Source organism: Camellia sinensis, chromosome 10, assembly GCF_055761805.1.
Source record: "Camellia sinensis isolate YWXY chromosome 10, ASM5576180v1, whole genome shotgun sequence".
NCBI lineage: Eukaryota > Viridiplantae > Streptophyta > Magnoliopsida > Ericales > Theaceae > Camellia > Camellia sinensis.
Genome location: NC_138970.1, coordinates 160,658,729 through 160,673,089, shown reverse-complemented (window position 1 = coordinate 160,673,089; position 14,361 = coordinate 160,658,729). Strand labels below are relative to the sequence as shown.

General features: G+C 36.1%; 1 protein-coding gene across 2 annotated transcripts; it reads left to right on the top strand.

Annotated features, from left to right (window-relative positions):
- Positions 1–1,443: 1,443 nt before the first annotated feature.
- Positions 1,444–12,866, top strand: LOC114268190 (peroxidase 11). 2 transcript variants are annotated; one of them, XM_028209301.2, is made up of 5 exons: positions 1,444–1,575; positions 3,430–6,614; positions 10,260–10,451; positions 11,157–11,322; positions 12,318–12,866. In XM_028209301.2, exons 2-5 carry the CDS (start codon positions 6,384–6,386, stop codon positions 12,740–12,742), a joined length of 1,014 nt encoding a protein of 337 aa, XP_028065102.2. In that variant the 5' UTR covers positions 1,444–1,575; positions 3,430–6,383; the 3' UTR covers positions 12,743–12,866. The 2 variants fall into 2 exon arrangements, with proteins under 2 accessions (XP_028065102.2, XP_028065104.2); XM_028209303.2 differs by lacking the exons at positions 1,444–1,575; positions 10,260–10,451; positions 11,157–11,322; positions 12,318–12,866 and adding an exon at positions 2,312–2,446 and having other exon boundaries at positions 3,430–4,423.
- Positions 12,867–14,361: the final 1,495 nt, after the last annotated feature.

The window sequence follows — 14,361 nt, the reverse complement described above, 5'->3', positions numbered from 1 at the left end:
AAATCTCAAATGTATGTCGAATTGTGTGCCAAAATTGTCATCTTAGGTGGCTCACGAGTGCATTCTGTCAAACTAGTTCTTGCTATAAGAATGTGTTTTGCAGCAATGATAAAAGAGTTGCAGTCAAAAGGAGTATTGTCAATGGTGGCTTTTATGGGGGTTTATGATTGAAAATAAACTGAGTGACCCATAAGTGGAGTCTTCCAAAATTAAATCACAATAATGCTTCTCTCCTTTTTTTTTTTTTTTTTTTCCTTCATATTTTTTAGAAATTAGAAACGAAAATTTATTTGTCTTGAGGACAAAAAATTTATTTGCTATGTTATGTTTTTAAAAGGTGAAATTAATTTCAAATTTTTTTTTTAAAAAAAAGATAGAGTTTCACTCTCCCACGTCACTACTCATTGCCGGCGAGCTCCCGTGACATTCTGACAATCAGTCACCTATCCATTTGGTCACCTTCTCACGGCTCTCAGTTATCCCGTAACACTTGAACCACCAACCTTGTTTGATTACCTCCAACCACATTGTTGCCACCATCTTTGATAATTCATCAAACATACTTTTTTTTAATGAAATATTTTCTTAATAAATTTTTTTAATATTTTAAATAAATTTTTAACTTTTTAAATACACATAATTTAGAGATTGTTTAAGATGATCTATATAAATATATTTTTTAACTTTTTAAAAAAAGATATCCAGAAAAGTAAAGAGATAATGTGACCTAAAAGAGATAAAATGACAAAGGGTTAATTACATGAAAAATCCCAGGATTTCGTGCATTTTTCATTTTAAACCTTAGGTTTTTAATTTTGATAAATTAAACTCTATCCTTCCACCCGTGTTTCAATTTGATCCCTTGTCCATCTCTGTCATATTGAGCTAATAGATATTTAGACAAAATTTCATATTCAAACTACCATGTTCAAGCAGATTTGGTGACTAAAAATAAGATTTTTTTTTTTTTTCTTTTTTTTTTTCAACCTCCATGCTTCTTCCCTCATCTTTCTTTTTCTCTTTCTTCACGACGCTTTTACTGGTGGCCATCGAACCTCCAACGGTAGCTGTGTTGTCAAGTATGGAGGTATTAAAAAATTTCTGAAAGTATTAAAATTTTTTACTAAAAACAAAAAATTACAAAAAATAAAAAAAAATTAATTTTTTGAAACCAAACGAAGTTTTTTTTTTTAATAAAAATTTTAAAAAAAGAAACTAATCACCCATAAAATTTTGGAGAAATACCACCAGAGTGGTAAAAAAAAAAAAAAAAAATACACAATCATAAAAAGTATACAGTTTTAATTATTAAAGTGTATAAATTTTACCACTAATTTGTAATTTTATTTATTTATTTATTTGTTTATTTTTTAACACTGTTGTTATTCTTCCTATAATTTTTGCCCCAAATAAAAAATGGGAAAGTAGTCCCGGCTCTCCTCCAGAAACACGCCTATTTCAAGAAAATCGTTTAGGGGTTCAATTTCAGCCTCCTCTCTGAAATCTCATTTCTCGATGATCGTCTGATTCTCTCCCCGCTCGATCGCGACGGTTGCCGGTGGCCCTAATACACAGGTCAGTTTCTCTCTTTTCTCAGAAGCATGTGTCCAGTATAGTCATTTCGAGCTTGTTTCCTTCTTGCTACTGTGGTCTATTATGCAGCTAATTTTTACTCACTTGGGTTAGATTTTTTTAAACCCCCATGTTGAAAATTGGGTATTTGTTATTGTAAATAACTCTCTTTTTTTTGCTTCAAATGTTTGCTCTCAAGTCATAATAATACTCTGCAAAACCCTATTTAACATTACAACCTGAATCTTTATGCTGGTTTGGTTGGATATGTGGATTTGGATTTGAGAATGGATTTAATCCCAATGGGAATTTGAAAAATCATATTGTTTGGATACAAATATTTATGTGCTTTTCTTCCTCCTCAACTTCCAATGTCTTAACAAAATAGTAAATAAGAAAGATAAAATGAATCGAAGAAATAACACACACAAGAACACAAATATTTACGTGGTTCACCCCAGAATAGGGCTACGTCCACAGCTAGTGCGATTTTCACAAAGATCAGAATGCGATTACAACTCTCTACTATACAAGAGGCGCCCCCCTCATCTATTTTTAAGCATAGAATTTAGGGCAATGCGGAAGCAACATGAAATTACCAAAGTATTCAAAAAAGGTCTTCAAGATCCAACAACCAAGTCCCTCAATATGGGGCCAAAAATCCAGGACCATTTGTGTAACCCACGTCCACAAGATAATACTTATCTACATTGCAAATTATAGATATTAAAAATCTAAAATAAAACCAAAAGTCAAAAATGAAATCCTATACATGAAATAAACACCTAGTTGATGGTACTTTTAACCCTATTATTAGGCCTATGCAAAGCATTGCGAAACACCCAAGATTCTGATGTGGATCCGTCCCAACCAGGTAATAATCATTAACAAACTTCATATTAGCATTAGATACTGTAGTATGCTTCAAGAGTAGACAATAAGAAACTTGTACATGGAAGGTTACCGGTTTTAGGCTAAATATTGAGTACCCTTTATCTTTCTCAAGCTGAAAGTTTGTGAAATTCCCATTGATTTGTCTACCTAAACAGCCTTCAATATTGACTAGGTTGCATTTTGTGGCAAAGCTGACTAATTAAATTCAGAAATTCAGGAAAATTTAGAAAATCTTACAAATGAAGGGGAAAAACATATTCCAAGGCCGGTTTGAAAATTTCATGTTATAAACTGTAAAGGGGGTTGCCCAAATGGGCTTTTGTTTATGGGCTGTTTTACCATGTTTGGGTAAGATGTCTTGAGCATCAAGAATTACTTGGTCAGGGAACAAATTTGCTTTCTCTTCTAGTTGTTTTGACCAGCTAGCTGGCCTCGTATGTATAAATGTGATGTATTGGTTTGTTGGTAGCAGATGAATGAATGAAGAACTCTTTTGAGCCTGTTATTTAGCCTAAAACCAGTTGTTTAGGATGTGTGATGCATCTTCCGTGCAAGTGCTTAACCTTTGGGTTTCAGTGCCTATTTTGTTTCTTGTTTTTTCTTCCTCTTCTTCTTATTTTCCTTAATTCTTTTAGTTTTCTGCAATTTTAATTCTCTAGAAGCCACAACCAAACCAGGCCTTGTTAAACCCTGCACGTAACCAACTGATAATTTGACTAGTGACTACATAACGACTTATCTGGATATAAAGTTGGTTTGTGGTAAGTGTGTTATGAGTGATTTCCATAGTCCTCCTTAGTAAGACAGACTGAATGCTTATAATCTAAAATCTTGCTCTTGGTTAGTTCTTCTTCCAACTTCGTTGGTTATACCAATATTGTACTTAGCTTACTAGGATGCACCAAGGTATTTGAGATTGTGAATAAATACTGATGACATATATCTTCTTCCATAATTTTGCAGAATTTTGGTGAAGAGGATAAAGGAAAGAGATGGAAGATGTAATAACGGCCATTCCCCCACCTTCAAGGTTCTTTTTGGAAGATCTCAACAACTTCACTCCTCCATCACCACCTATTCCACCTCCTTTTCTATTGTTCTCCACCCCTAACCAAAGCAAGCCTATCTGCCCCTCGCTCCTCATCATCGCCTTGTCATCTCCATCTCTTCATTTTTGCCACCATATATCCACTAAAACATTAATAGGTTCCGTCATCCTCCCTGAGATCCCCTTCTCTGGCAACACTATCGAACCCTCACTCAGGGACAAATCGTGCAACATATATACCCTCACTGAAAATGATAATTTGATTGTCATTGTCTGTGTCCAGTACCAGGTCAGCGCAGAGAGATCTCATGCTGTTGCAAAGTTGCTGATTGGTGAACAGATCGTTCCAGAAAAGGTGTTGATTTTGGATTCAATTCAAAGCAGAAACTTTCGGGGTAAGCTCTCACCAGATGAAACGTTTGCCTTCAAACTTGAAACATCACAGCAAAGAAAGAGGCTGGGCAATGATGGTTGTGGAGATTCATCACTGTTAAAAGGCATAGATTATTTTCCCTCGGGAAGTATTGTAGATGGCTTGAGTGCTGCTCTTTTGGGTCAATGCCAGATGAAGAAGATTGAGGGAACTGTGTGTGTTTCTTGGCCTGAATTTGGTGGTTCTGTGGCATCGCTGGTTAAGTCTCTTCTGCTCAAGGATGTCTTACCTGGCTTTGAATATAGTATTGTTGATGGTGAGGGTGGGGATACATGTTTGAGGTTTGGTCAAATAAAGGATAATCGGCTTGATTCTGAGTTGTATACCTGATAAAATAGCTTTTGAAATGCTCATGGGGGCATGTTCTTTTGAAATTTATGATAACTTTAGTACTGGTGTTGTCTTTTTACCCCAATGGCACTTGATACGTTGACATTGTGTTACAAAGATATGAATTCTCCAAATTTTGAGACAAATGTTTATGATACTTCTTATTCTACTTAATGTATGATTATAACCATTGGTGTTGCAACTTGTATGTTATATCCAGTGGCATTCAACTAAATCCTCTTGGATGAGCATCTACAACTTGTGTTTTTCCTTACCGTGATAGAAGTCTGTCGCATCCAATCTCTCTATTGAGCTCTTGCTGGACACTTGGCCTGAACTTTTTTTACTTACCGTGACATAAGTCCATGTTGCATCCCTTATCGTATGAACTACAAATTGAGGTAATGCTCAAGAATCGTGATTACAACGTCTAGAACCCAGGTAGATGTTATATGAATAGTTGAATCAATGGGTGAACTTTGAGCAGAAGAATACGGTAGGGGAGGTACAATGCTGCAAATATGCCAGGTAGCACTGTTTCAAGTGGATGGAATTTGGCCATTGGAAGAAAATGGGGTGGTCGCAGGCAGCGGTGGTGGCTGGAAATTTTTTAGTGTACCTGTTGGGTTCAGATGACTCTTGAATGAGATGAAGAAGATTATTAGGGATCATGAAAAAAATATCATGAAATGCATCATGAAAATTTTTCATCCTTTGATTAATGTTGATTAGTATATGGTGTTTTATTGTGTGTATAATTCAAAGGTGGAGAATCTTTCATGATCATCTTCATGATATTTTTTTCATGATCTCTGGTATTACTATTTAAGTCAATAAATGCTAACCTCCATTAAATGAAGAGATGAGCATGGATTAATGCCTTTTTACCTGTGTTTTTGACTAGTCAGTAAATAAACTTTTAAACATGGACTTTAAAAGAATATTTTTCATTAACACAATCAACTGCAAAACTGAGGGATTGAGCATCTGAATTACAAAATCTTCTCAACCATAAGATCAAAACATTGAAAAAAAATTATATTAATTAAACATTGTATATAATGAACAATCTAGAAACATGGTTGAGCTTTGTCATGATCTGAACAATCGAAACAGAACTAAGTGGTTAATCTGTTTTCATTAAGCACACCATGCGAATATAATAAAAAAACCTAGGTTTTGGTTTGGTCGCTTGCCCAAATCTTTTTAAAGAAATATATATGGAAGAGGAAAAATATGTAGCTGAACAAGTGTTTTCAAAGAGTCCATGCTGTCTCTAGTCCATGGACTACAAACATAATTTAATAATATTTAAAAAATAAATAAATAATTTAATTAAATCAACCCTTAAGCCTTAGGATCGATCACTTGGGTTTAAGTACGAGGACTCATACCACTTAAGCTAAGTACACATTACAATATTAATTTCATTATTATTTTTTTTTTATTCCTACTTATTTAAATTGCACACACATCGTGTGTGCCACCCACTAGTGATTTATGTACAAGAGCCTAAAATATTAACAAATTAGATTATTAAAATAAGATTCGTGGTGGGCCCATGGGCTTAGATTAGACTGTTTAATCCTCTTAAACGACTATTCTTCTGAAAAATATCTAAAAATAAAGTGTATGGTGCAAATTTAAATTTGATATGATACAGGTTGTACTTAGAACAAATGTGTATAGATTATTTTATTGTGAGAGTTTGTGCTAAATTGCTCAGTAGAAATGGCTTATTAAGTAGAAATAGCTTACCAAGCTTTTGTTTTTTTTTTTTAAATGGATTATCTAGAAGTTAGGAAAGGGATACTTTTAACTTGTACTTTCTGATTATCAACTTTTATAACTTATAATAAATTACCCCAAACATTCGGTGTGGGAACACGGATTTTGTTTCTCTCTCTCCCCTCAGGTAACTTTGTTCAAGGAACACCCACCCACCTACCAAAACAACATTAGTTACATCCTCTTTTGACTACAAACATCCTTCTAAAATTAACAAAGTACTTATGTTCAACACAATGTTCAATATCCTACATTCTTCAATCTCACTTGTATTATATATATGTTACAGTGCCACCATGATAAGTACAACAGCCAAAAATGGTACTCTCTCTTTACTCTCTGCATTTCATGCTACTAACTTTCTCCATTTTTGGCTTCCTCAGCTTGTTGGATGCAGGTGCTCCCCCTCCTTTAACACTAGACTACTATGCATCTACTTGCCCAAATGCTCTTGATATTGTCAAGAAAGAAATGGAATGTGCAGTGATGTCCGATCCACGTAACGCCGCCTTCATCCTTCGTCTCCATTTCCATGACTGCTTTGTTCAGGTTTCTCTCTTCTTTCTCACATTCAACATTCCACTGCAAGTTTTACAGCAACTGACATGATTGAAACATTCCACTTCAATGATATCTGTGATGTAAGATAAATTGATAGAGAGATACAGAGAGAATGAATTATGTATATTGATTTATGTATTGAATGTATTTAGTACAATGGTTCAGGAGCTCCTTATAAAGGAGAAGTTTACAAATAATGCACCCAAAAGCAACCGAAAGCAAAGACATCATGATCAGCTAGGACACACTTTACAGCTAATAACAACATAGAATACACTAACAATATAATGCACTAACAGCCCCCCTCAAACTCAAGGAGGATAGGCACTAGCCAACTTGAGTTTGAAGAGAGTAACAAAATAGAAAAATAAACTGACAAATAAAATAGGATAGGAGACACTGTATGGTCGTGTCGGACCGTTGTAGCAGACAGTTTACGGGGTCATGTCGGACCGTTGTAGCAGACACTGTGTGGTCGTGTCAGACAATTGTAGAAGACAGTTTACGGGGTCATGGCGGACCGAGGTATCAGGACAGTTTACGGGGTCATGTCGGACCGTTGTAGAAGACAGTTTACGGGGTCATGTCGGACCGTTGTAGTAGAGGTTGTGGTGTGTATAACCCCCCCTCAAACTCAAATAGGTGTGAAGATAGAAACCTATTTGAGGTTGAAACAAAGGGATTGATAAAGCTGACCGGTGTAGAAGGCACTGTATGAGTGTGTATATAGGCTGCCCAAAAGATAGACATGGATGTAGATATCGAGCCCTCAAAAGTCGTGCCCTCAAAAGGTGTGCCCGCACCCTCAAAAGGCGTGTCATCAAAAGGCGTGCCCGAGGCATCAAAAGGCGTGCCATGAAAAGGCGTGCCAGGTTGTTGGCGTCAAAAGGCGCGCGATGCGCGTGGCTGCCTCTGTGTCATGGTCTTTATAAACCGAAGCGGAGGAGGCAGAAACTGAGACAGAAAAACTAAGAGAAACCTCTGAAAAATTCTTCGTTTTGCTGAGAAAGAGAGGTCGTTTTGCTGAGAGAGATAGTCTGTAACACTCAGTTGTGAGAGATATTCTGTAACACTCTGTTGCCTAGAAAATGGCCTCGTATTCCCGTGGGTTGCTCACTCTCTTTCCCGATCTCAACGAGTCCACAGGAGAGAGAACTGGTGCGGTGTCCCGTGAACCTCAACCAAACACCACTGGGTTTGCTCCGTTGAACTTTCCGATGCAGTCGGTGGAGCAAAAAATGGCAGTGCAAACGGATGTGGAGGCTAATCAGTATACTTTGAAGGCATGTGTGGAGTCCATGACGGCGGTCACAAACTTGTCGCACCGGCTGCAGAGTAGGACAAATGAGGTGCAACAATTAAACTCCCAGCTGGCTCTGCTCCAACGCATGTATAAGGATGCGCGAGCAGAGATAAGCGTACTAAGGGCAGAAAACAAGGAGCTGAAGCGGAAGGCCACCGTGATGTTCCGATTTGGAGGGCCGCCATATGCTGCAGTGGAGGAGCAGGGAGGAGGAAACGTGCTTGGTGGTCTAGGAAGCACGGAGGCAGCACCGTCAAGAACCGCCCAGGACGGAGGGAAGAAGAAAAGACCGGCGGAATAGGAGAGAAGAAAAAGCCCACTGTTCCGATTTGTGTTGGTGTGGTTTGGTTGTTGGTTTGTTGTTTTTTTTTTTTTTGGTGTAAAATGGACGATCGGGGTGAGCCCCGACATGAATAAAATAAGATGGTGTGCAGTTCGTCTTCTTCCTCTGTGTTTGTTTGTTTGTTTTTTTTTTTTTTTTTTTTTTTTTTTTTTTTTTTGTAGAAAGAATAGATATATATATATATATATATATATATATATAGATATATAAGATAAAGAATTGTTGGCGTGGGAAAAAGGTGATGAGGGTTGTGGGTGGAGAATAGGTTAGAATAAAAAAAGGGTATAGAATAATAAGAAGAAAAGTGAAGTGAGTTGCCCGAGGAGGGTCAAGTCAGGTCTCTAAATATAAAAAGGAATTGGGGTCCCGTGTGAGGATTTGTGTTGAATAAATAAATCATGGTGGGTGTGCGGGGAGTAATAGATGAGAATAAACATATACATATATATAATAAAAGAAAAGAAAGTTTAGTGGGGTGGGTGGGTGAAAAGGAAAAGCCAACTGGGTGGTGAGAGTGTGGGTGTGATCGGCCCCATCTGATCAAAGCCGAGTCAAGTGGGTTTGAAAAAAGTAAAGTGAGAGAGAGGGAGAGTGCCTCGTGTGTCTGCTGTGTGTGATCGGAGACCGAGAGAGGAGAGGGGCCAAAATCAAAGAGGAAAACAAAGATGCATGCTGCCAGGCTACTGGAGAAACTGTTGGTTATTATTATTATAACTGGAAGAGCGGAGCAAAGTGCCAAGGCGCACATCCTTTTCCAGCAGGTTGCACGTGGATTCGGGGTGCACTGTCGGTCGTGTGACTGACGAGACCGGAGTTGGGTCTTGGTCTGAGCCTCGGTGGTTGTGGTGGTGGTTCTGTGAAGACTAAAGCAGGGTCTCCATGGGGTGAGTATGGTAGAATCTTGACTGCCAATGATTTCCCAAATGGGTTCTCAACCAGAGCTTCTTCTGTTTCTGGAACTAAAAGAGCTGCTACTCACTATGTTGCTCCCCCAGAGGTTGGATCTGCTTCGACTACTGCTGTCAGCCAGGTTGTGGGATGGCCACCAATAAGGGCTTATAGGATGAACAGCTTGTTCAACCAAACAAAGGCTCCAAATGCTGAAGAAGATAAGGTGGTGTTGTTAAAGACTCTGTTTTGATTAGCTTGGTGGTGGTCGACAATGCCGATATTTGTGACTACTGCTGCCATTGATGGGTTTGATTGAGAGAGAGAGAAGAAGAGAGTCCGAACAAGAGGAAGTGCAGGACATGGGTGTTAGAAAGCGTGGAAGAAGACAAGTTGGTCCAGTGCGCCACTGTGGAGTCGTCGCCGACGCGCAGTGCGTGCATCCACGAGCCACCTCCGCCTGAGAACTTTCCGATGAAGACGAACTCGACGAGCTCTCTCTTTGCTTAGGAAACGCCTTTGATTCTGCGATCATCGGAGTTTCAGATTCAGGCGAGGAAGGCCACGGTTGTTGATTGAAGAGGCTCTGGATCGTTTGCTTACAGTTGCACAAATCTTTGTTGAGGTCCGGCGGGCGGCCAAGGCGAGGTTGCCGCCCGCCGGTGAGGCGAAAAATACTAAGTTCTTAACCAAGCTCTGATACCATGTAAGATAAATTGATAGAGAGATACAGAGAGAATGAATTATGTATATTGATTTATGTATTGAATGTATTTAGTACAATGGTTCAGGAGCTCCTTATAAAGGAGAAGTTTACAAATAATGCACCCAAAAGCAACCGAAAGCAAAGACATCATGATCAGCTAGGACACACTTTACAGCTAATAACAACATAGAATACACTAACAATATAATGCACTAACATGTGATATGGTTTTTGTATCAATTTAGTTGTTACTGGTCTGTGTTCATTTGGCTCTTCTCAGTTCTCACAGTAACCAGAGCCTCATGCACTGAGTTGTTTTTTCTTTCTTTTTTATTTTTGTTTTTGTTGTAATGAAGCAGCTGTTGAATCTGTGGGTTAAATGGGTTGTTGTAGGGATGCGATGGATCGGTTTTGTTAGACGACACATTCACTCTGCAAGGAGAAAAGAAAGCTGCCATTAATATAAATGCCCTGAAAGGTTTCAGGATCATTGACAGAATCAAGAACAAGCTGGAGTCGGAGTGCCCCGGCACAGTCTCATGTGCTGATATCCTCACCATTGCTGCAAGGGATGCTGTTATTCTGGTATTATTATGCGATCTATATGGATACTGCACATTAGTTTCCACTGCAAATATTAAATACTGAAATGCTATGTTACAAGAGAAGTTATCTGAAAAACAGTCCGAAAATTTTAATTTGTTGGAAAAATAGTACCAAATTATATAAAAAATATAATTTAAATATACCAAAACAGATTTTGGGAAAACCAACTAGAAACGCACGCAATATTTGTTTAACCAAAAAATAAACGCAAAACTTACATAAAACAATCAATTGTAAATATGGTGATCGAGGCCCGTGTTAGGCATAGTGTCTTTAAATAGATTCATCATCTCACACGTGTTTTGGATTCAATGGATGTCTATCTCCTAGGATAGAACGATCTGAATTTTACAGATGCAGCACTGCAACTGTAAACCTGACAAACCAACACAGTGCTTGTACTCTATATTTTATATTAGACATAATGTATGAATACAAAGTCTCTTTAAAATGAATGCTACCGGGATGGTATTTACAGAAGTGTTCATGATCATTCTAAAGGGTCACGACTCTTAAAAAATGAAGGGTTGGACCGTTCATCTAGAGAGACACCATGAAGGGTTGCATCTTTCTATTCGAATGGAGTCAATTCCCCTTCACTTCTAAATTTTCAAGAAAATTTATGGGTCTTGAATAATTCTTCTGAATACGTAGCATTACTAAAATATGCTGTAATGTTTGTAGGTTGGTGGACCTGATTGGGATGTGCCTCTGGGGAGAAATGACTCAAAAACAGCAGGGTATGCAATGGCAGATCAAAATCTTCCAACTTCAGATGAGGGACTTGTCTCTATTATCTCCAAGTTTGTTTACCAAGGCCTCTCAGTCACTGATATGGTTGCTCTTTCTGGTGAGCTTACCATTCAATCTTATAACAATATACATAAACAGAAATAAAATTGGACCTCAGTACAACAAATTACGATTTTTATTTATTTTTATTTTTTTTAATTTTTTATGTATGTTCATGGTCCTCATGTTCTCCATGGGGCCCATGAACATATCATTGTGGTGCCTTATTTCTGTCCTATACGTTTTGCTCTGTTTATCAGGTAGGCCCCTTTCCTTTTGCTTTTTTTGGATAGGTGTGCCATGGTGTTGCCCGTTTGTCTTTTGGTTTCTTTTTCGTTGTTGTATAGCGTTTGGTAGGGCCTGGGGTATGCCCTTTATGTTTGTATTCATTTCTCTTTAATTTATGACTTACTTACCAAAAAAAAAAAAAAATTTATGATTTTTGAGAGAAAATTACTTTTTAGGGACGAAATATCTTAGTTCGTAAAAGCGTCATTGTTGTGTTTTTTAGCAACAAAATTAGACATTAAATGATGAATTACTTCCCTTTAGACGAAAATTTTTCGTCTCAAAAAGTAAACATTTTTTGCACGAAATTGTTCTGTCCAGTACATTTAGTTGCAACATTTTCAAAATTTTGTCACTAAAGATCCTTTTCGGGACAACCTTTTATTGATGATATGAATTTGTCTCCTAATATTTTTGGAAACAAAATTTTCATTTTTAGAAACAAAAAAGTCTGATTTTTAAAACTTTTATATGTTGTAGTACTCATAAACCTGAAAAACATGTTCAAGTCAAGAAAAGGGCAGTGAAGATAGAGTTACAATATACTCTTTTGGCTAATTGTTATGAAAACTGTTTTCTTAAAAAAAATATATATATACATATATAAATAAATAAAAACAAAAATAAAAACCCACTTTTTAGGAGAAGTGAAAAGTTTTTGAATTTTTGAAACCTGTAATTGCATAAAAATGAGACAGTGCGTGAATTGGAATGGGACGGTGCTTGAATTTTCAGGGGCTCATACAATTGTGCTTATATTTGCAGGGGCTCATACAATTGGAATGGGACGGTGCGTGAATTTTCGGGAAAGAATTTATGGAGATTTTGATGCATCTTCACGGGGGAATCCAAGTTCTGAGACATATCTCAATAGCTTGAAAGCCATGTGCCCGGCTGCAGGAGGAGGAGACAATGATGAAACTGCTATGGACTATGTAACACCTAAACTTTTCGACAATTACTTTTATCAAACATTGTTGAAAGGGGAGGGATTACTAAACTCTGATCAAGAACTCTACTCCAGTGTTTTTGGAATTCAAACAAAGAAGCTTGTGCAAATGTATGCTGAAGACCAGATGGCGTTCTTCGAGCAATTCTCAGAGTCCATGGTGAAGTTGGGAAACATTACAAATCCAGACACCTCTGATAATGGGGAGGTTAGGAAGAACTGCAGGTTTGTGAACACGTAGAGAGAGTTATGATTTGTTGTTTGCAATATTTGTTTGTCTTGTCAAGAAGTGAAATTCACAAATTTTATGTACTTCAGATACTAAAATTTGAAATTTGTTTTTGATTCATTTTGGATTCATGAAAGTCACAATCGAGATATTGTTCAGTGCTCTTGAAATGTCACTTATACTACCTCTCACCAAAGTGACATTCAACTATTGTTAATAAAACACACTAAGGATCTTCTAGAGTGAAATTTTTCTAAAGTTTCCTAGAGTGCTACATTGTGTGGTTGAGATTTACTGGCAAGTCACATCAGAAAAATTGATGTGACTTGCCAGTAAATCTCAACCACACAATGTAGCACTCTAGGAAACTTTAGGAAAAAATCACTTTAGAGGATCCTTGCTCAATAAAACAAACAAATTGTTGTTTTGAGAACTAGTTATTTTGGTGTTTTTGACTTTGATATACAGAAAAGTAAAAAAATGAGATAATTTTTTAATTTTTTAACTAAAATAACCTATTGCCAAACTTGTCTATAAAAATAAAAATGTTACAAACACTCATAAGAGTTGGAAGGTATACTTAACAAAAGCTCAAAGAGGCCTAAGAGATTTATTTATTATTTATTTTAATTTTGGATAAATTACATTGACACTCTTCTGAGGTTTATATTTATTATAATTTCTCTTCTTACCTTTTGAAAATTACATCTCCCTTCCTGAGGTTTTAAATTTCATTACAGATTGCTTCCTCAGTTAGTTGACCGTTAAGTCAACTAACAGATTTTGCTGATGTCAATAATTTAATTTATTTAAATATCAATTTTGCTCGCATTGGGTAAATTACATTGACATGCCTCACATTTTAGAAATTACAATCCCCTTCCCAAGGTTTAAAGTAGCATTACCTATTAGTTGAAAAAAAAATTCATTGAAAAAAAAATTAATTGGAAAAAAAATTAATTGAAAAAAATTTTTGTTAGTCAAATTTTTAATTTTTGTTTAAAAGTCAACGTAAACTCATTTTTTGAATTTACGTTTTTTCCTCAATTTACAAACTAAGACAACCATTTATAAACTAAAAAAAATTATCAAACAAGTTTTTATGACAGTTTTTAAAATTTTTGTAAATATAAATTGAAAACTGAAAACGAAATGGTTACCAAACAAGTCTCAGATGATAAAATGTCGTAAAATTAACAAATAATCAAATAAGTTACCAACATAAGAAATGACTTATCAAAAGATTCTTAGGTTATGTATGGTTTGATTTTTAATTTTTTTTAAAAAAAAACTAAAAATTAATTTGGTTAAGAAATAAAAAATAAAAAATAATTATCATTTTTATATAATTTTTATCTTTTAAGTGGTTAGAAATATTTTTTTACAAATTAAATATATTTCTTCATATTTATTTTTATTAAATTAGTTTTTTTTTTTTTAAATGTCGGGGGGATCCCTATTAAATTGAAATCTCAGGTGGTATCAATGTAATTTATCCTTTAAAGTATATATAAAGGTTAAGGGTAAATATGTCATTTTAACTTAAAAGTTAATACCGTCAAATAATTACACTGATGAGGAGAGTCAGTATAATTTTTTAAATGTAAGGAGAGGAACTATAATAAATATAA